This window comes from Chelonia mydas, chromosome 2 (assembly GCF_015237465.2).
Source record: "Chelonia mydas isolate rCheMyd1 chromosome 2, rCheMyd1.pri.v2, whole genome shotgun sequence".
NCBI classification, from domain to species: Eukaryota; Metazoa; Chordata; order Testudines; family Cheloniidae; genus Chelonia; species Chelonia mydas.
The window spans coordinates 169190587-169214397 of record NC_057850.1 but is presented as its reverse complement, the minus strand read 5'-3'; the positions used below and the strand labels follow the sequence as shown (position 1 = coordinate 169214397).

The 23811-nt window shown below is 41.9% G+C and overlaps 1 protein-coding gene across 1 annotated transcript in view; it reads right to left on the bottom strand.

Annotated features, from left to right (window-relative positions):
* LANCL2 (LanC like 2) overlaps window positions 1-20438 on the bottom strand; it is a 52191-nt gene extending 31753 nt beyond the window's left edge. Inside the window, exon 1 of the mRNA XM_037889983.2 lies at window positions 19159-20438. Within this exon, the coding sequence (XP_037745911.1) occupies window positions 19159-19377 (219 nt within the window). The 5' untranslated portion in view covers window positions 19378-20438. The remainder of the gene's footprint in view (window positions 1-19158) is intronic.
* Window positions 20439-23811: the final 3373 nt, after the last annotated feature.

Below are 23811 nucleotides of genomic sequence, written 5' to 3'. Positions count from 1 at the left end.
ATTAGGTAATACTGCCTTCATGGATTGAACTAGTGCGCCAGAAATGGTTGACTGGGAAAAATAAAGGTGCATAATGGCAGAGATGAGAGTGAAGGCTTCAGTTAAATGTTCTATTTTAATGAAATGCTCAAATAGCTCAGAAATTGTCCCCATTCCCATTCCTGTTAATAACAAACCCCACACACAACAACAATTAAAAAACCCTCCTCTCCTGGTCTAAAATCCTGATTATTCCATGAAAGAGAAATCTGTAGGAGATGCAATTCATATTTTTCTTCACTCCTACCTTAACAAAATTTGATGTTATATATATCAATCATGTATGGGGGTGTTGTTAAAGGCAACTTCAATAAAATATGAAAAGGTTGAAACAAATTAATAAAAAAAGCAAAGAAGTTGTGTGAAAGCAGCCATTACAACTCAGCTTACACTATCATGGCTAAGTGAAAGGTCAATAGATAGGATTTTCGGTTTCTGAAGTTTATTTTTAGGCAGATTGCAAATCATTAAATGTAATACAACTTCTCGGGTGAGTACAGCTGCTCATGTGTTTGCACGACCAAATCTTGTGTGCACAAAGCATGTAGAGTGGTAGTTTTCCTGCAAGGGGTATAGTCTTCTGTACGAATCCCTGTGTAGTATGTTCATTACAATTGCTTTATCATAACATTCCAGGCACTTAGTGCATGACTGGTTTTATTTTTGATTAGGGAAGCTACGTGCAGATGTGATGCAGTATAATCTGGGATCCTGCATTATCACCACCATTTACTCTGTCACTAATGGTATACAAGAAGATACATTATGGAGTACTGCAATAGTTCGCAGTTAATGGAATAATCAATTATCTATAAAGTACTGCCCTGTTGACTTCCATGGGGACTACTTCTGTAAGTAAAGTTATTCATAGTTTCCACATTCAAAAGGTGAACACTAAGCATCCTATAAAAATGTACTTTTATAATACAAATTCTTTTGGCGATTTTTTTCGTCATCGAAAATTAACCCCCTCCCACAAATGTTAAAAATAGTACGTAGGTTTGGATCTTTAAATAATATAAAGTACAACTGTCCATTTTCGAGGGGGGAAAAAGAAATTGATAATCCTTCCAATCTTTGATTATGGACAATTTATTTCACCGACAAGTCTTTATTGTGTTCTTACCAGACAATCTGGTAGATCAGTACTTCACAGCAATGGTTCAGACAGTATGTCACTCAAAAAAATTTGAGAAGGGGCTTTCATTTTCTTTTCTGATAATCCTTTGATGATAAATATGATGACCCCAATAATTTCTTATTAGACATTCAGATGTACATCTCCAGGGCGAGGGTTCAAATCCACCAGCCCAAGCTGGTAGTCACCCAAAGCTATTCGCAACTGACAGCTGTTCAGTGACCTAGGTTTGGTGGTCACAGCCATTTCCCATTAGACAACTGTAGTGCAGCCCCAACACAAAGGGTGGACAAGGATTAAAACCAACATTTTCACAATGATATAAGGAGACTAAACTGTTCTCTCTCCCCTTGAGGTGGCCACTCCAAGGACCAAGGCATACTGGGGGAAGAGCGAGGAAAGGTGGTACTGATGCAATGCTCTATACCTCTTCTGTGGAATAAACAGAGTGAAATGGAGGACTTCACTCTCAAAGGCTATTAAACTACTGAATGCTAAATGGACAATAAATAAAAATAAGAGAATTTAAATGGTCTTTAAATTACTGAGCACATTCCAAGACAAGGTGGGTGAGGTAATATCATTTATTGGTCCAACTTCTGTTGATGAAAGAGACAAGCTTTCAAGCTACACAGAGCTCCTTGTCTCTCTAATACCCTGGAACACAATGACTTCAACAAAAATGAGAATATTCCAGTCATATATTACTAAATCATGCTGTCTTGCATGGCAGGTCCCTCCAATGGAGGTCAAATTGTTTAGAGGAGGGACTAGGAAGTAAGGACACCTGGGTTCTGTTCTGGACCCTCTCACCTGGGTAAATAATTCAACCTCTTTATGCTTAAATTTTCCCTGGCTCTAAACTGAGGATAATACCTACCACACAGCTTGATAAAATGCTTTGAGAAGCGAAGATGAAAGGTACTATGGGCTTTACTCTGATTTCACTTAAACTGGGTTTACACCAGTGTAACACCATTGACCCCCGTGGAGCTACTCCAGATTTACACCAGCCTAAGTGAGAACAGAATGAGTATCAACTGCTAGTACTATTCAAAGCCCTGCCCAAATACTTACTACATTTTTCTTTTTTTGGTTGCTCTGAAGGTTTAACAACTGAGCAGGTACATTATTTGTTTGATAATATTTTACCCCAAGTTTTAGGAACACATTCGTTTAAGAATTCCATTCCTTCAATCCCAATCATTTATTTTGGTGCATGTCACTGAACTTAAAAGTGCGTGGATTTTCTGCAGAAAAAATTAAATTTGTTTAGAAACAATCCTGCTTTTAAAAAAAAAAAAAAAAAAAAAATCTATTCTCGGTTTTACTTGCCTGCCTTTAAAGACCTACCCAATGTGAAGAAACACTCAGAAGCTCCACTCCTGCAAGCTGAGACATGCGGTCTAGCCCTGTGGCCGGATTAACCCCATTCACTTTTGCACTGATCCGCTTAATGAAAGATACTGGGATGGGCAAGTGTGGGGAAAGATGGATTTTATATACATTTCATTTAGAAAATGTGAAAAAAACCCAAAGATTCTCATGGTAGATTTACAGCTGAGAAGAACGTGTACTATTTTGTACATAGCATAAGCAACATATTCATTTTTATGACTATTATTCCAGCTGGTGTTCATCCTTTCATGCTGGCTTCCTACCATGCCTATTTCTGGTAATGGAATGCACAACTGGGAAATCTAACTTCTAATAGCAAGGTATTAACTTTATTCCTGGTTTCCCCTGAAGTGTGCTGCACAAGGGGATGACAAAGTATCAGAGCAGAAACGGCTCTCTTCAGAAATACAGTTTCTGTATTACACCTCCTCTGCTGCTGGTGAAATAAACCCATGCTATCTTCCCAACTGCTACTCTGTTCTCTATATATAGAAAAAACAATTCAAATCCACCATGACCTGTGATTTTTACTTTCAATTATGTGGGAACTGAAAAAGCTCTTTTCAACCTGAAACAATAGAAGGCCAGGAAACATAAATACGTAATTCTGCAGATTAAATGCTGCACAATGGATTCATAAACCTGATCAGTTTTCCATTGCTGGTGGTGACCTGTGTGTGCACGTGTGTATGTATCTATAAATAATGTATAGTGTGCATGCACACAGAACCTAACCCAAACTCTCTGAAGTCAATGTGAGTCTCAGGTCCGTAGACAGTAAACAACATACAATTTAACTGAATTTTGGCATATATGAGAACCATAGCTTGTATGTCCTTTCATGTCTACATGTTCCACACCTACTTTTGTTAGCCCAAAGACTTCAAAGTCAATCTAAGGTCAAGTTCAACAACAAATCTCATTAAAAAAAAAAACTAAGGTATGGTCAGTTTAAAAAAAAAAAGTGAATGGGAGGTTACTAGTCATACAATTATTTGTTCAGTTTTCTTATATTTGTAGAGCTGGAGTCTAAAAATTTCATATGGCTTGGAAGAAAGAGTCTCCCTCTTGCTTAAATAAAAGAAAGGAAAAAGAAAAAAAGAGCTTGATGTTATTTCATGGAATTCAAACTAAACAGCAGGAAAGGCTCCGTCCTGTACTTTATGTACAATATTACTGGCAACTCATTAGTTTACTCCTTGGTACAGGACCAAATCCTGCATATTAATTTCAGCTTTTTTTATGTTTTAAAAAACCCCCAAACCATTGCAAATTATCTAGTATAACAATACAAGAGTAAGAGGGCTAATCCATCACTGCATTCTATGTCCAGCTATGCTATCTGAGGTTACAGTAACATAGATCAATACTTGCTGAATTATCCTCATATTGCAACCGTAGCTGATTTTGAATTTGTGATTTTTATGTCAAGCCAGCCACCTGACTGGATCACGCAATAGTCAACTTCTCCTTTCCTTGAAATATCATAGGTCATAAATACAGCCACTGGAAAGTCTGATGGTTTGAAGGAATACTGTCAGCTTAAAATCCAGTAAATTTAAAGGAGCAAGTAAGTTAGCTTCAGGTGCCACACTGTCTATTTAAGGTGCTCATTTGGCCCCATCACCACAGCATGTGAACACCTCAATCTTTAGTATATATATCTTGACAATGCCCCTCTATGGAAGTGAAGTACTATTTATTTATTTTTATATTTTACAGATGGCAAATGGAGGCAGAGAGACACTAGGGGCAAGGTATTTAGGTGCTTTTGAAAAACCCATTAGGCATCTATCTGCATTTTTAGGCGCCTAACTCCCACTGAGAAACCAAGTGCCTAGGTGCTTCTGAAAACCCCACTAGGTGTATATCTGCATGTTTAGGCACCTAAATATCTTTGTTAACCTAAAGATATTTGGCCCTAAATGGACTTCCCCAAGGTTACACAGGCAGAGCAGGGAACTCAACCCAGGTCTCCAGATTTGCCAGCTAATTCTCTAACCACTGGACCACTTTTCCTTTGGATTATCAGCCCCTCAAGCTCTCTGCAAAGTTTTGTGGTTTTACAATCACATTTCATCTTTTACGTTTTTCTCTCCCCTGATGATGTGTGACAAAAGCAAAACCTCACAAACAAAAGGAGAAACTTACTGACTATACAGGGGAAAACAATGAAACTGACTATACACAAGGTCCTGTCAAGTGAACAAACAGAAACATGTATTTCCTTCTCATCTCACTCAGTCATTTTACATAAAAAGATTTCAGTCAGAAGTATGATTTTTAAGTTGATGACTTCTTTTTAAAACACACATACTTTCTATGGCTAGGGCCAGGCTATCCTGCAACAGACCACTTTGGAAAAGTGAACTTCCAATAAGCACCTGATTAGAGACAAAAGGCAAGCAAGGGTAGAAAAATAAGAGAGGGGATGGGAGGGGAGCAATGCTAGCAAGGAAGAAGAGAGAACATACACACTCTGGGTGAAATTCTAGCCTCACTGATGTCAATGGGAGTTTTGCCACCGACTTCTATGGGGTCAGGATTTTACACTTTATGCTCAGGACCCCATGGTTATCTAAACAAGTGAGATCCCAGGTCCTCTTTCAGCCCCATACAGCCTTCTTGGAGTCTCCTCTTCTCACCTCCATGGAGCTCCTGCAGGAGCAGAAGTAGGGTCCCAAAGGGTTCTGGAGGACTTAAGGGGGAGCACTGCTCCCTGCAATACCAAGACAGCAATCAGCAGAGAAGGCGATATCTTTGCCCCAGTGGGCCCTTGTCTCACCTGGGTGGATTAGTTTCAGTTTTGAAATGTCAGCCAAGTTCAGTCTCAATGGACTATGCTGCAACAGTCATGTTATAAGTCACTGATTCACAGAAGTCCTATGCTCACGGCCTCCCCCAGCATCCCTGTTGTACTGTATTCATGCACAGTTAGATAACTGGTACGCTGTCCCTTTAAGACAGGAACCGGAAGTGACCCTGAGACACAGGCTTTGTGTGTGTGTGTGCACTAAACTGTGCTGCTGATAGTAGAGTGTGTACTGGAAAAACCTCCTCAAATAAAAGGTCTGCTTAGTTTACCCTGTCTGTGCGGATCTCCATTCCTGTGAGCAGTCTAAATGAAGACAATACACAGGCGTGGCAGCATTCAAATTTATTGTATTTTTTAAATATAATTTTGACCGAGAACATTGATGCTGATTTTTAAGTATTTTCTCCAATTTTTAATCATTTTACAAGTTCACAGTTGCAGGAAGTTATCGGCATTTAGGGCAATAATTATTTAATGACAGTAGACATTGAGATTCAAAAAATTAAAGCTTTATTACTGTTAAACTGTCAACTACATATGTTAAAAATACATAAAGTAAATATCCTTAGCAAACTGTAGTTCTCAAACAGCATTTTTCCTACTTTGCCGATATGTAAATTTTGATTATTAATGGTGCAAATTTTTTTTAAATCGGTTTGCATGTCTACGGTGAAATTGATGCTTACCCAAAAAAAATAATAATAAAAAAAAAAGTCTAATCTTTCCATGTCTAACACTACACTTGTGGAGCAGAGTGAGCGCTTGTCTACACACAGTTTGAGCACCTTGAAATTTTTGTGTTTGGATAAGCCCTTGAACTCTGCTTCTGGACATGGAGAAGAGGTGAGTTGTGAATGAGGCAGTGTCTAGGCTAGGAAAGGGAGAGATGTTTGCTAACATGTGCTAATTAGCATAACACCACTTAGCAATGTTGATCGCAATCATAGTTGCCAAGAGGTTTTTAACTGGAAGAAAAGCCTCAGAAGCAGACCTACTTTGCCAAGGCAATCGTTGCCAGTTTTGGGTTAAAATTCTCTTAAACCTTGGATGCAGGCGTAATGAAATGTTATCCTTATTGTATGATTAAAGGGCAGCAGAATTGTAGTTAATATGCCCTAATCCAGGGCATATTAAATGTGAATGTAACTCTCATTCACTAAGCATGGGACAGCAAGCAAAATTCAAGTGATGGACAGAGGGTGGGGTGGGAGGATAGGTGTTTCTATCTGGGGATGATGACCCTGTTTCAAGGTCCTAACTGCCATTTGACCCTCCCTCTCCAGTCTTTACAGAGAGAGCTAATTAAAACGCAATTGAGAGTCCTTGTTTCTTTGCAGCAATCACTAAGAGCTGAAAACACTAAATGGAATTGCAGCTAAATGCTGCGTGATAAGAGATGCAACAGCAGCGAAGTCACCCCCCTACCTAGCAAATCCTAGAATTGTGATTACTTTGGTCATGGTGCTGTAGGATCAGACTAAGGACACAGCAGAGCAGTGGTGGTGGTAGCATCATTTATCCCTCACGCAGTGAGTGGAGGTAAGCCACATGAACGAACCTCTGGACACCCAGGATTGACTGACCTCAGACAAGAAATTGTAAGCGGGGTGTGGTGGAGGGAAAGGGGGAGTTAAATGGACCTTGGATTTTCATACTGCACGTTGGGAAACTACAGCAAAGAAACTGCTCAAGAGATCGTGGGGTGTTTTACTTATTGTTACCATACTTCTGAGTCACTGTTGCTGTCCTTTTCCCCAAATCAAGCGGAGTTCCCTCTCCCCTCGAAAGTCTCCTTTTGTTATGCACAAACTCAGTGCTTGCGAATGGGGGCATACGGCCTTATTGGAGGTGCCCCATGCTGTATTCAGTTTTCCCAGGTTTCTGGGTGGGGCTGGAGCCATTTTGTTTTGTAATGCTAAAAGTAACCTCCTCAGACACTGAACCTGGCCTTTGTTGCTGCCAACACCACCTGGAAGAAGGGTTACACCAGCTAACACATTTGGTAAACACACCTCGTTTTTCTCCTCTAGACAGGGCCATATATGCCACATCGCTGCCTTGGAAGGCAGGGAGCGCCTTCCTCAGAGCACAAATAGGCCTCAGCACCTGCAGAATCCAGCTAGGTGATGTATCTCTTCTGAGTTCTGGTACCTCTGTGACTCATCATTTAGCAAAATCCTTTTTTTCTGTTTTTGTATTAACTTACTATTCATTTTTGCATCTTTGACTACAGCTGCTTTTCTGAAGAAAAAAGGACAGACAGACATTTGGCATTGTCACCATACAGCAAATGAAGTTTAAGGGAGATCTAACAACCCTGCTGCAGTTCACTCCAATCCCTATGGAAACAAACTCCAGTTCTGCAAAAGCAGTCCTTATTGAACGTTCTGAAACACTGACCTCAGAACACCTTATCCTGTTTTCATTGATCTAACATTCATTTTCATGCAAGCCGCATAGTTAGAACTTATGTAAACATCAATAGCTATAAGAAAAACAACTCCACATGCTATTTTTAGAACAAGTTCTTACATTCATAAATCTTATCTTTGGGGAGAAAAAAAGGGCCCCCTGAACACTGGTTCTCCACTTGTGAGGTAACTCCCTTCTCTTCAGGTGTCAGTATATTTATGTCTGCATCTGTAATTTTCACTCCATGCATCTGAAGAAGGGGGTTTTACCCAAGAAAGCTGATGCTCAAATAATCTGTTAGTCTTTAAGCTGCCACCGGACTCCTTGTTGTTTTTTTAGTTACTTTGGGTGTTTAACTCAAGATGCCTTAAAAGGACCTGATTTTCAGAGAGTGGGTGCTCAGCAATTTCTGTAAATCAGGCCTCTAAAGTGCCTTAAGTTGGGCACCAAGAAGTCACTATTCACTTAAATTCTCAATATTTTCAGAACTGTATAAAACACCAACAACTTCTAAAGGAAGTACTGGAGTATGAAGAATAAATCTAAGGTACTTGGGTATGCAAAACGGCCACTTGCCTCATAGTATATTTTGGTTGGCATGTATTATTACAATAAAACCGAGATTATCCAAATACATTTATTTACTTAAGCTTACAGATAATGGAGGGAATTATAAATGTAATGACTAGATTCTGGGTGACATAACCCCAAGTTTTTAAAAACAGAGGTTGAGATAACTGGAGGTTACACTCTAATTCTTCTCAAACACTGTGAACATAAACATATACACAGTATGCATACAGCCAAAAAGTTCTCTTACAGCCCAAAATATCTTGCATCTTGGAAGTCCATTTATTTTCACCACCAATAATTCACATAATTGAGTTTGTTTAACCAACCAGTCAGAACAAGATTTTTCTGACTATCAGCTCTGTAAATTCAAACTGGGATCTGATGAAGAGCAGGTAGAAATCAAGCCATGCTCTGTCTTTAACAATTACTACCAGTAAACATTCTGAAATCAAAATTTAGGGTTTCATCCACGACAGGTACAAGGGCCAGTCTTTAAGCACATGTGTAAGTCCCAAAAAGGAGACAAACCATATGCTTAAGTATTTTCCTGAATAAGGATAGACGGAAACACATGCATACATGTTTTCCTGAATTGGAAGCCTTAACTTGTGATGATGGACAAGGAAGAAAAGAACACAACTGTTGTTTTTCTAAGCCTGAGTGGGCTTTCTAGTCACATTTTTTTGTTTTTAGTTAACGTTATCTGGAAGAGCCACAAGGAGCAAATACATGTTCTGCATTGCTTGACTATATTAAGCAGCACTGGGCTTGAATGTAGTATCACAGAAATGTTTAACCAGGCCAGCCCAGGAAATGGCCTTTTGTCCTGATTAAGCAATATTATTACAATCCCATCAAACCACTGGACCATCCCATACATTTAGGAAGACACACACATGTACACTAGAGGCCTGAGCCTGCCTCCAGTGAAGTCAGTGGTAAGATTCCATTTAGATTCAATGAGAGTAGGATTGAGCCCTAGGAAAAGACAGAGCCTGCTGCCCGAAAAGACAGAGCTGTGAGATGCCCAACATAGCTGACGCTGAAGGAGTAAACAGCCAGGCAATGATGGTGATGCACTTCACAGACTTTTTGCATGTCAAGGAAGGATTGAAAAACCATTTAAAGGAACAAATAGAACTAGCATTATACAGAGACACAGCCAAGGAACTAAACGCCCCTAAAAATCACATGAAGATGTCCCCATTAAAACGTCACATCCCCATTAAGCAGCAATCTTTGCAGTTAAGTATCATTAATGTCCTACTTAAAAGTCATCCTAATTAAGTACAGTGTCTAAGTATATGGGTTGTGAGGACACATGCAACATTTCATTACGATATTTTTAAATCTAATGACATAGATCAGCTAAACCAACTCTTAGTTATTGAGTGGATTTTAAAAAGCAGCTACCGCATATGCTCACTGGTCACTTGTCATAACTTTTCTTCAGCACTGTCACAATATTATTTAAACTTCATCATGGAATCATGAGGGGACGGAGACATGGTGATGACCTGAAGTTAAAAAAAGGATTTTATTGCAGGATGAAGCGGAGCACAAGAATTGATACTATTGAGCACTGGAACTCTGTCCATAGGGTAGATCTACAAGTCTGGTGGCATGCAGAGTACAGACAGTGCATGCCCTGCTAGTATGGGTACAAACAGCAGTGCAGAGCGTGAGGCACATCTTAGACACGCAGAATAGAGTAGAGTGCCCTACACATCTGAATCTCAATGTATGAGCCCTACGTGGCTCCCTACACACCCATGCAGTGCCTTCCTTCCAAGTCTACACTGCTATTTTTTGCCGTGTAGTGTCCCACTACCTCCCCAATGCGGCAGCTGTTCCACACTGCAGTGAAAGGCTTTGAGAGGGAGAGCTGCCAGAGCTTTTCCCTGTCACAGAGGAAGGCTCAGTCAGAAGGGAGATAGCAGGGAAAGGTTCCAGAAGTGGGGAAAGACTCAGGCAGTGGGGAGCTGCTGTAGCCTTTCCCCACTGCCTCTCTTTGCCAGAGTCTTTCACTGTGGCATGTAGCTACGTTTACCCTACACACTGCTGCAAATGTAGGCAAGGTCTTAATGTGCTTCTTCTATCACTAACATATAGGCAAAACTGTTAATAGGTGAATCTAAAAATATATATACATTTATAGCTAAAAAAATGTGGAACCTTCAAGTTTAATTTCTAACACTTTTGTTGCTAAAGAGACAGTTAAGTGAAATGAATGAAAATTAAATGAATGGAATATTGCATGTTGGTCCCAGGTTATTAGACATTTCCCAGAACTGAAGAAGAGCCCTGTGTAAGCCTGAAAGCTTTCCTCTCTCACCAAAAGAAGTTGGTCCAATAAAATGTATTACCCTGCCCACCTTGTTTCTGAAATATTGCAGGCTGATTATTCCTGAGGGAATTCTGCACCAAAAAATGAAGAATTCTGAGCACATTTTAAAATTCTGCAAAATTCTGCATATTTTATTTGTCAGAACACCACAATATAGTCACGCTCCTCCTGATAGCCCTGGCGGCCAGGGCTCCTGCTGACAGTGTGAGACCCAGCTGCCCAGGGCTGACAGCAGGCAGGAGTGCTGGGGGAAAGTCACAAATTCTGCAAGAAAAAAATAAAATTCTGCAGGGAACACTGATTCTGTGCAAATTGTGCATTGCACAGTGGCACAGAATTCCAGCAGGAGTAGCAGATGCATTTTGCTATGAATTAGAGAAGACCCTTTGTTTGGACTCTGTAGCCCTTTGATTCACTTCCCCTGTGCCCCTCGTAACTTCCAACAGGTTTCCACTTCCAATATTTTTGGATCCTTTGATAGTTGAAATAATAGCTGTAAATTTCTTTGAATGTTAAGCCAGTCCTATGCAGGGTGGATGGATTTAAGTCAGCAAATAGGAAATCTTGATTTACAATAATCAGTTTTAATCTAGTTTTGCATATGTACCTTTTAGTTAAAGAAAGGTTGATTCTTATTTGTTGGTAGCCATTCAAGCATGTTGGTTTGCAACCAAATATAGCCATTACAGACTAAATTTGGTACTTTTATTTGCTAACCTAGTAGGATATACACTATATCTATCTCTATTTGTTCAAGCAATTACATGGCTTAATCTGCCTTAAAATTCTTAGTTCGTACATTTTTATTAGAAAATTGTGAATGATGTATTTCTTATTTACTAGAAGATTAATTTTATTTCTGTTTGGGCCAGGCTCTGTTTGGATGGAAATTCAAATTCAATTAAACAAGCACAAAACCCAGCATTTAATTTTTTTAATTAAATAAAACTACTACAAAAATACATGTGCTGGGTACACAAGAAAAACAATTTATCAAAACAAGTTTTGCATTTAAAACTAACAGGTTTCTAATTAACAATAATTATTTTGTCTCCAATAATTACATGGCAGTGATTTGACGACCTGTTAGTTAAAAACTAACTGGTTTACTAAACAAAGGAAGCAGTGCTGCGATGTGGGCAGTTAGTCGCGCTTCATTGCTGGGGGAGAACTCTCCCGGTAATAAAAAATAACCGCCCCGAATGAGGGGTGGTAGCTTTATCGCCGGGAGCCGTAAAGCGCTGTCTAGACTGGCACTTTTCAGTTTGTTTACATTTACGGGAGATACTGCTGACTGCTTCTTATTTACAACGTCACCTGAAAGTGAGAACAGGCGTTCACATGGCACTTTTGTAGCCAGCATTGCAAGGTATTTACATGCCAGATATGCTAAACATTCATATGCCCCTTCATGCTTCAGCCACATTCCAAAGGACATGCTTCCATGCTGATGATTCTCGTTAAAAAAAATAATGTGTTAATTAAATTTGTGACTGAACTCCTTGGGGGAGAATTGTATGTCTCCTGTTCTGTTTTACCTGCATTCTGCCATATATTTCATGTTATGGCAGTCTCGGATGATTACCCAGCACATGTTCATTTTAAGAATACTTTCAAAGCAGATTTGACAAAATGCAAAGTAGGTACCGATGTGAGATTTCTAAGGATAGGTACAGCACTCGACCCAAGGTTTAAGAATCTGAAGTGCTGTCCAAAATCTGAGAGGGACGAGGTGTGGAGCATGCTTTCAGAAGTCTTAAAAGAGCAACACTCCGATGCAGAAACTACAGAACCCGAACCACCAAAAAAGAAAATCAGCCTTCTGCTGGTGGCATGTGACTCAGATGATGAAAATGAACATGCGCTTTGCTTTGGACCATTATAGAGCAGAACCCATCATCAGCATGGACGCACGTCTTCTGGAATGGTGGTTAAAGCATGAATGGACATATGAATCTTTAGCGTATTTGGCATATAAATATCTTGCGATGCCGGCTACACCAGTGCCATGCAAAAGCATGTTCTCACTTTCAGGTGACACTGTAAACAAGACGCAGGCAGCATTATCTCCTGCAAATTGTAACCAAACTTGTTGGTCTGAGCGATTGGCTGAAGTAGGACTGAGTGGACTTGTAGGTTCTAAAGTTTTACATTGTTTTATTTTTGAATGCAGTTATTTTTTGTACATAAGTCTACATTTGTAAGTTCAACTTGCATTATAAAGAGATTGCACTACAGTACTTGTATTAGGTGAATTGAAATATACTATTTCTTTTGTTTTTTACAGTGCAAATATTTGTAATAAAAAATAACTATAAAGTAAGCACTGTACACTTTGTATTCTGTGTTGTAACTGAAATCAATATACTTGAAAATGTAGACAATATCCAAAATATTTTAATCAAATGGTATTCTATTCGTTTAACAGTGCGATTAATTTTATTAATCGCTCGACAGCTCTAATATATATATCACACACACACACCCCTACCTTAACTCTCCACCCCACAATCTATACAAGCATAGATTAAGTTTATCATCACTTTTCTAAAATTTTTACATATAGTTTAAATCCAAATCACTTCCAATGTAAAAAGAACACTTCAGCTATGTAAATGACTGACCTATAAATCTATAAAAAGAAAAGGAGTACTTGTGGCACCTTAGAGACTAACAAATTTATTTGAGCATAAGCTTTCGTGAGCTACAGCTCACTTCATCAGATGCATAAATCTATGACATTTGAAAAGGTTAGCTGTGTAAGTGATTAAGTTAACCAGATAATTTGAAATAGCTTTGTTTTCACATCCCAAATTCAGAATTCCAATGTGTAGATTTATAAAACAAAGTTTTTATGCAGAAGTTAGCCCTAACTGTCTCACATTTAACATGACCGTTTGAAGAGCTGGCCCTTCTCCAAAGTGGATGAGTTTTATATGGCTAACTTGACAATTTATGAAGTCAAATGGATTGCTTGATAATACAGTGACTTCTGTGGCAACTGAAGTACCCCATATATTTGCAGCTGTCATTATGTGAGTCACATAGTTCTTACTCACCATACCACTTGTGTTGTACAGATGGGGATCATGCAAAACACTGAGGTTTTCTTCATATATTTTGATTTTTACAAGCCTTGGTTTTTTTTATTTTTTTACAAGCCTTTGATTTTTACTGTAATCCTGCAAGTCACTCTATATAAGCAGACCCCTGAACCTCTGTAAAGACCCACAGTCTTCAAAGTGGGGTCTGTCTATGTTACAGGCTAGATGCCTATATCACTACCTCCACCCTCAAAAATAATGACATGAGATCCCAGATATAATGCTGAGGCCAAATGATATTCCAGGAGGGCCCAATAAAGTCAGAGATTGATTTCCTCCATCCCCAAAACCTGAAACTCACACACACAGCAAAATCTCATGAGGAAAAGTATACTCACATAATCTCCTGACAAAACCAATTTACGAATGAAAAACAGAAACAGTCGGGGAGTGGGGGGGGAGGAAGCAAAGTAACTCCATTGACTTTAAAGCAGCTTAAATCCATCTAATGGGACTACAAATCTGACTCCGTCTTTTTCCAAAGGAGGAAAATAAGACAGTTTTCGACTTTTAATTCTTTAAAAACGGAACACCTGCTTTGTAGTAAATAATAAGGTACACAGGTGACTCAAAATACTTACAAATAAAGCTGCGCACTTAGCTACCAACTGTCTCGCTAATCAACAGTGAATGCCATGTGTGACAGATAAAAATACACAGGCACTGCAATTTAGCATGCTCCATTATAGCGAGACTGACAAAATGAAACAAATTCCTAGTGTAAATCTAGAGCTAGAAATTCCTGAAGCATGAAACTGCAGTGGGAGAATTTCACTGAGTTAAGGATTCATAAAATTCTCAAATGAATCAGAATTTGAAATGTTCTATGATACAGTTAATATTTTCTTCCCACATGCATTTTATAAATGTAGGTTTCAGAGTAGCAGCCATGTTAGTCTGTATTCGCAAAAAGAAAAGGAGTACTTGTGGCACCTTAGAGACTAACAAATGTAGTGATCCGATGAAGTGAGCTGTAGCTTATGCTTAAATAAATTTGATAGTCTCTAAGGTGCCACAAGTACTCCTTTTCTTTTTATAAATGTAATTATTTTAAAACAAAACAGAAGCAAAAATCTTCCTTCATCACATTTTCCAAGTCACGTTCTCATTTTTGTGATGCTCTCAGCTTCTTCAACTGAATAAGCAGGTATGAATGCACATTTTCTCTAAAACCTGGACAGAATGTGTAGAATCTAAAGTAGGGCTAGTGTGAAAAGATGGATCTCCTGTCCTGCAGATGATCCACTTAACACAGAAACACTTGGAAAGTTTTCCCTAATGCAATAAAGATATTTAGACAAACCAATTCCCCCTCCCGCATATTGAATATATTTAGTATGTGGTCCTACTTGCAAAATTCATAAAATAAATTAGAATTTATAACCCTGGTTTTATGAAGATTTTTTATTTATATTTACAAAAGTCTCTGGGGACATCCAGTTTTAATTCTAATCTCAATAACATTACATCCCCAAGACACATTTTCCTTCTCTTTTCAAAGAAGAAATTATGCCTTTGAATATACACACACAAATTCCACTCACAGTAGAGACTCAGAGAAGGATCAGAATTTGGCCATTAAAGTTAAGGCACTGATCCTGCAAATCACTCTATGCACATAGCCCTACAGTGGTACTGTGGATGCAGTGATATAGGAGCAGTTTGCAGAATCGGGACCTAATTGACTTTGGTGCTAGTGATTGAAAAAAAGATGACACACTAAAGAATCGAGAGTTCTATTTATCTACAAATTCTGCATGTGCAGCCACAGTGCAAACTTCCTCTCAGTAGGTCTTCATTGTGTCTTAATCCCGACCTGAAGGGACTATTACTATAGACAAGAGAGTACTCCAATCTGTGAGTCCATTCTCATTGCTGATAAGATGCCCAACACAGATGCCAATTAGCATTTGATTGTTTTGGCAGGTGTTCTGATGCCAAAGGTTTCTTTTTTGGTTAAAGAAGGAATCCTAGCCATAGGAGCACTACCACTATCCTATATTTAAAATAAAGCTACATTAAAGTGTCAAGATGATTATTTAATATCACAGAAATTCAGAGTAAGTCACCATGTTATCCTTTACTCACCCACGCGGGTCTTGCATGATTCTCAGAACGGCAAGCTGTTACTCTTACATCCTACATGAGCTGTTACCAGTTTTAAAATTCAGTAATTCGCAGTAAGAGCAGAGGTAGAACCATCCAGTGGTATTGAGAAGAAAGTATTCAGTGATTAGAGTGGGAGCCTGGGACTCCCTCAAAAGCTCAATTCTTTGCCCACTACAGACTTCCTGTGTGATCCTGGACAGTCATTCAGCTTTTCTGTTTCTTCTGTAAAAATGAGACTAGTACTTCCCTATCTCACTGGGGTGCTGGAGGGATTTATGCATAGTAGACTGTGAGGTGCTCAGATACTAATGTGACGGTGGCCATATCAGTACCTAGAGATCTTCTCCTGATTAAATATTTTGGCAAAAGTGCATCATTTGATGTAATCACAAGGCAAGAGACTCATAGAATCAATTAAAAAATTACAAAAAGAAATTGTCCTTAATGTGTACATGGAAGTAGCCATAGATTAAAAGGGGGAAGGAATGGCTCAGCAATTTCTAAAGAGTGAGTGCGAACTCCATCAAAGACAGAGAAATCCATCTTTTCTAAAAATAGCATAGACTAAAGGCTTGGCTACACTGTCAATGTGCGGCAAACCAGGGACACTGCCACAGCACAGTGAAAGTCCCACTGCACCATAGCAATGCTCATAGAGGACGTTACTGCACGGCAAGCTAGCGAGCTGTAGAGTCATACTGTGGCTTGCCGCATAGTAAGTCACTATGTAAACAAGCCCTGAGAATACTGTGGGGAAAACTGGGCATTTGGAAGGGAAGTGACCCAACAGAGGCTCTCTCTCTCTTCCATTCTCTGCATAACTTTATTAATGAAATTTTGATAATTTCTGAGCTGTAACATATACAGTAAAAGCTGTTTTATCCAGCATGTTGGGGAAATGGGGGGTGCTGGTAAGTGAAAAATGCTGGTTAACCAAGAGAAGGAGTTTGAGTGCAGGAAGGGTGCGGGGCTTGGGCTCAGGGAGGGGGCTCAGGGCAGTGGATTGGGGCATGGGATGGGATGCCGGGTGCTCAATCTGCGGGGTGTTCACCTTGGGCGGCTCCTCGCACTCGGCGACCTGTCCTGGTTACTCCTAGGCAGAGTCACGGCAGGCAGCTCTGCATGCTGCCTCCACCCGCACGTGCTGCCCCCACAGCTCCCACTGGCTGTGTTTCCCAGCCAATGGGAGCTGTGGAGCTAGCGCTCGGGGCGGGGACAGCGCACAGAGCCGCCTGCTGCACCTCCACCTCGGAGAAGCCAGGACAGGTCGCTGCTTGCGGGGAGCTGCCCGAGGTGAGCGCTCCCCAGATCTTGCTCCCCGCACCACCTCCCGCACCCCAACCTCTACCCCAAGTCCCCTCCCGCACCCAAACTCGTTCCCAGAGCCCGCGCTCCGCCCCCCCTCCTGCGACCTAACCCCCCACTGGCCCCACACCAACCGGACTATAAACCGGAATTTCAACGAAGATCAGAAATGCCGGTTTATAAAGCTTTCCGGATGGTGAAGTGCCAGATAAAACAGCTTCTACAGTACATACACTGAGGGCTGCAGATAGGGCTAGTGTTTTCAGTCTTACTCTGAGGCCTTGCCTTCACTGCAAATAAAAGTATGTTCCTACCTTGAGTTAAGAGTACACCTTTTTTCTTCAGTGAAGACAAGAACTGAGTATTCTTATTTTTGTGGGTTTAAACTAGAATCCAAGGCTTTGTCCACACTAGCGGTGGGATATAGGGTACATGAAATGCCAGTGAAAAGCAGATTGCATCCACACTATGGTGTGTATCTACACACGGCAGGGAAAGGCTCCGGCATGGTGGAGGAAATGGGGAAAGGCTCTGGCAGTGCCTTTTCCTGCGGTGGAGAAAAGAACTGGCAGCTCCCTAGGGCACGGAAAGCATCCAGCAGTGGGGGAGGCAGCAGGACGCTACACTGCTGAAAATAGCAATGTAGATGGGGCAGACACTGCTTGGCTGTGTAGAGGGCAGTGTAGGATATACCCTAAGGCTCTGATGTATCTTTACTCTCCTAAGCAGTGCTTCACTGTCTACACTGCTATGTATAGCTATGCTAGATGAGGTGCAGTGCATGCACGCTACATGCCACTACAAGCATTGACATAGCCTGAATCGGCTGTGAGGGCGGGCGAAGCGCTGTGTAAGGCATGTGGTCAGAAACAAGCAGGTCATTCATCCAGTTTGAAACCTGAAAGTCTTCCTTTTGGGTGGTTTGTGCGCCGGCTGGTATTGAGACAAAAGCGAATGTGGTTTTATCCAGCACTGGACAGGGAGAGGGTACCATTTTGAAAAATGCACCGCCCCGCCACCCCCAGTCTGAGCCGCACGCCAGGTCTGTCAGTGGGGGTGGGGGCAGCGGAGCAACGTTCTCTTAAAAATGGCATCCTCTGTGTGGTGTGATCTCGCATGCACATACGTGCGGGGTCACACCAGCGGGATGGGCTCGCACCATTTCTGGAAGTATTGGAACGTCCGGTATTCTGGGGATGGGTGAATGGCGACCCTAGTAGGAAATGGTTAATGCAGGTAAGGTGGGGGTAAAAGGACGAGGGCCTATGGGGGGCTGGGGGCACTGCTGTGAAATACAGCTCAATGCCAGTGGGCAGGGAGCAGACGGGTGCAATGTGCTGCATGGGGGCGGAGAGAGGAGTCGGTGCCCTGTGAGTGTGGCAGGGTGGGAGGGAGGCACGATGGGGTAGCGGAGGTAAGCGCGGGGCTGGAGGACGGTGGCAGGTGGCTGTGGGGTTGTGCAGGGTACAGAGGGGCGCGGAAGTGGCATGCAATGGAGCCAAAGGGAGGGGAGCCCCAGCGCTGCGGGAGGAGGCCCTGGCAAGGCAGGCGGATGAAGTCCCAGCACTGTGGCTGGTGGGCGTGGAGGGGCACACGAACCTTTGTCAATAACCCCCCCTCCTCCCCACGTGGCCACGCGCCTTCCTTCCCTGCCAGCGCGGCCCCCTCCGGGCGCTGCCCCGTCTCACCCTCCCTCCCTCCCTCCCTCAGCCCGGCCACCAGGGGCAACGAGCAGCTCCAGCAGCAGCAGCCCCCGCCGGGCCCCAGGCGCGGGCGGCAGCTGAACGTTCCAGAGCCCGGCGGGGTTCTAGAACACTGGAAGGCAGCCGGGGCGTTCTCGAATGCTGGCTGGGTGGGAGGGAGGGAAGCAGGCGCCCCCCCGCCCCCCGGGGCCCAGCGCGCGCGCTCGCTCGCTCACCTTCCCGTCCGGGCCGAAGGGGAGGGACTCAGGCTCTTCCCCGACTGGGGGGGGCGCGGGGCCCCGCTGGGTCTCCGCGGCCTCGCTGGGGCTCGAGGCGGCGGCGGCGGCGGCTCCGTGGAGCTGGTAGTCCGGGTAGGGGTTGCTGAACGCCCGCTCCTCCATCTCCGCCTCGCCCCCCAGCTGCAGCTTGAGTCGCTTGGACATGCTCTCTCCCATGGCAGCCTGCCCCCGGCCCGCCCCCTGCTGCACGGCGAGCCGCTGGGGACACGCGCCCGCCCCGAGAGCAGCAACGCGCTCCCTGCTGCAGCGCCAGCGCCGCGCCAAGGGCTGGGGCAAAAGCCGCTACTAGCGCCGGGGAAAACGCGCCCTTGCCTTGATAATAACGCGCGGGCGGGGGCGACTTGCCTAGCACTTAACACGGCTGCTGGCACAGCGGGAAGGTATCAGGGTAGCTGTGCCCCCCACCTCTGAGAGGCAGAAAATACCAACTTTAAAAATAAGGAAGCAGGCTGCCGCTGCTGCCGCCTGCCACAGAACAGGGCTGGGAGAAGAGGCGCGCCCCGCCCCGCTGAACATTAAGACATGATGGGCACAGTTTCCTCCCCTTTCTGCACAAGACGGCACGATCGAGAGGAAGCAAGGGCAGGCACAGTAAGAAAGCCTCCCGCCCATCAATCGTTGCCAGGAAAGCTCTTCTGAGAGAGAGCCACTTTAAATCCACCGAGCCTTGCTCGCACGTCCAAAAAACCCATCGGAGTTCTTCATCTTCTCCCGCTCTGCTCCCCAACCCTTCCGAAAAATAAATCAGGCTGTTGCTGCGAACACCACCCAAGACTGCAAAACTGAGCTCCTTCCTGCTGCCTCTGTCTCTCTGCAATAGGGAGAAATCCTCTCCCAAATTATTTTACATAATAACCAGAACCACCGAGGGGAAAAAAAATCCAAAGTATAGGCAGTAAATGATCAGTTCCTTCATCAGTGTCATCCGAACCCTCCAGCTTGCTGCAACCATCCGGAGAGAATGAGAAAAACGCTATAGAACTAATCCCTGACCCTGATAAACATGCACGTAAATGGTAAAGGCTCTGCCCTTCCTTTACTCAATGCATTGATATTCAGCTTTCATTCATAGCCCATCCACCAAACTGATGACAGCAGCAGCCTTTCTCCAATCCATAGTCACAAATCCACACTTATCGAATCAATTTTATAAATATGACAAAGAACTCCTGGACAGAGGGGGATGAGGAAAAGCAGCCTTTAATCTTCTTCCCCCTCAGTTTCTAATTTCCTCCTTGCAGTTTATTCTTCCTGTGAAATGTGTGTCCCCCTTGCCTTGGATGAAGGAGGAATACATTTTGCATGACAAGATCAGGGGGGAGGGCTGCCTGCACACTCAACTATTTCTAACGGTCAGTTGAGCTGCCAGCTTTCACCAGGCTGTCACACACCCAAACCAAAAAGGAAAAAAGGACCTACAGCATCTACACATATACACATGTGTGAAACAGTCACACATGTATGAACAGATGGTGGTGCTGGCATTTTCCTAATTCATTGTATGCTTCTTAATTTAATAGTCTTAGCTGAGCATTTTTGCCTACCCCAATCTCCATTTTATGTTCCTCTTGGCTCACTGTTTAGTTTCACATATATGTTTCTTTTTTATAGACAATCAGCAGCAGCCCATAACAGGTTTCAGATAACATATTCTGGTTTGTTTATTTATTATATTCAAACTGTGTTAAAGCTTTGTGTGGAAAAAGAGACTGCCTGCCAAATCCCAGTTGCTTAGTATTGGAAATAGAAAACAGATATCTTGGAGACAGTGTGTCAGCTTAACTGTATAAAATAGTGCAGATCAGCAAGATTCTACTTGTGTGTGAATATATTTATGCACATATAAAGATTATGGAACCTCAACAATTTTAAGTAATGACAGGGTTACCTACTATGAAAAACTGATTGAATTTTGCAAATGAGCAATTAATGGCTTGACCCTGCAAGGTGAAGAGTGCCCTCAATCCCACAGAAGTGCATGGAAGATTAGTACACTCAGCACTTCTGAAGAGGAGTTCACCACCTCAGAGGTTTGAGCCTAAAGGCCCTGGTATACTTAAGCATGTGACTAAATCAGTATCTATTCAGGCAAGCACTTAAGTACATGCTTAAAATTAAGAGGTGTAAATGAATAAACAATAAAAAAATTGAGTGTATCACAAAATGTACTCTATATTTATTTTGACATTGTTGATTTTATAACACTTCATAATATACAAATATTATTTATGTCCCAAGGGATCCCAGTCATGGATCAGGGGCCCCATTCTGGTTGGCACTGAACAAACACATTACAGAAAGACAGTCTTTGCCCTACGGAGCTTACGCTTTAAATAAAGGTACTGTAGAATATCTTGTAAAAATCTGGACATCTAGATCTCATTACAGCAGTCTCCTGTTAAATATTTACTAATAAGTGGATAAACCAGCAGTTTTGGTCGTAATTATGAAGTATGCAGTTTGTCAAGGTTCTAGTCCATGACCCCAATCCTGCATAGATTTACTGCCTTCAGTGGGAATATTCAGAGTGCATAAAATTAAGAATGAATGTAAGTCTATGCAGGCTGGGGGTGCTAGTTTGTATGTATTTGTACACATGCATGGGTAACAGCAATAGACCCTGTTCATCTGCGGGCAGGACTGAATCTAGACCTCTGAAGCTTAGTGTATGCGCCTCTACTGCATGAGCTAAAAAACTAGCTGGCTCTTAGGATAAGCATAGATGCTGGAACTAGGGGTGATGTCGCACCCCCTGGGCTTGAAGTGGTTTTCATCATATACAGGCTCTCAGTGCCCCCACTATACAAATTGTTCCAGCACCCCTGTAGCTAAGGATGTAGCAGATTCATGGATCTCTAGCTAAGCTAGGTGCCACTAGAGGGGAACAGAGCACCACACCAAGAAGGCAGAGGTTACACATGCACATACCTATGTATATATAGGTATGTTTGTGCACATAGCCATTATCTTGTGGTATAATATAGACTTTAGAAAACATTTTTCCCTTTATTTTTTAAAAGTTGAATTTATGACAAAGTGGAATTCCAAACGTATTGTGTGTGTCATAAGAAAATATCATCTGTTACCGCATATGATCTCTGGAAAAGAAATTAGCCATCAAAATCTGTAAGTTATATAATTGAATATGGTTATCTATATTCAGAGAACAAAACCTGGACCAAAGAACTAGTCTTGTTTACAGAAAGGCCTGTTTTTTCATTTATTTCAGAAGTGTTATATAACAAAGGTCTAAAACTATTTCAAATCTTATCATAATGTCTTCAGTAAGTTAAAACATCTTTGCACATGCACAGTGCCCTTGGAAATTTATTCAACACCCGCTAGTGTGGAAAACCATTTTTTAAAATCCAAATCTTCTTTTCATAGAAAAAGTGATTTTTCTCACACACCTTCTTTTGCCCTCGCTGTTGTACCTATGCATTCTGGGACTTCTGAAGCACTTTTCCCATAATCCTCACCACTCTTGTTGGAAATAGGATTGGGGGTAATTCTTAAATCTGAGGCAGTACATTTGTACAGCTTTCATGCTTGCGACTTCCTGTCCACACTGGGGAGAAATCATTCTACAGTGCATCAGATCAGCCTCAGCTGAGCTAAAGATTTATTTTCTGCTATCAGCTGATATAACCAATGTTTGTAAAACACTTGGGACAACTGTTGAAAAGGTATTATGGACTCAAAAATGTTTCAAGCGGAAGGTTTTCTTTGCATTCCAGTGGTTTCTTGCAGCATTTTTCATGTAATGTTGACAGGGTCTGTGAGGAAATAGCAACTCTCTCCTTCCTCCTTTCTTTTGTACCCAAACAGCTGGATATACTTTGAAGGCTTTTAAAACATTCTTCAGTTGATAATTTTTCTTTTTACACTAACAGGAAAAGTGGACACAACACATACTTGAATATTCTCCCTTTGATGCCAATGCACACAATTTCTGCAGCATTAATGGAAGTTACGGATAAAGGGGGCAGGGACAATATGTATCCCATTTTTTCCCTCATTGGACAGGGGAAGGGAGTTGTTCCCAAAACAAGCACCTAACTTAAATCACACTCCTGGGCTTTCCATGCATCTTGTCTCTTCTGTGTCTGTCTTTTAGATTGTAAGCTCTTCAGGGCAGGGATGTCTTTATGTTTTATATAATTCAGAACAAATAATAAATAGGGATAATGGGTCATTTCATGTCATTTAAAAAAAATCAGAACTCCCCACTTATTTTGCTTAGAAATTAGTTACATAACATAACTCAATGAATGCATTTCCACTGAATGCATCCGATGAAGTGAGCTGTAGCTCACGAAAGCTTATGCTCATATAAATTTGTTCATCTCTAAGGTGCCACAAGTACTCCTTTTCTTTTTGCAAATACAGACTGACACGGCTGCCACTCTGAAATAACTCAATGAGGAGTTCGGCTTAAGAAAAGAAAAATCGATGGGATGATATGGGCTGATCATCTTCTGATAATTTTTGCCTAATGATTAACACATAAAGTCTTCACATTTCCTTCCTCTAGCCTTGCACCTACTACTTTTGTTTTTGTCTTCCTTGCTGCATTGTCTGATCTAGCTT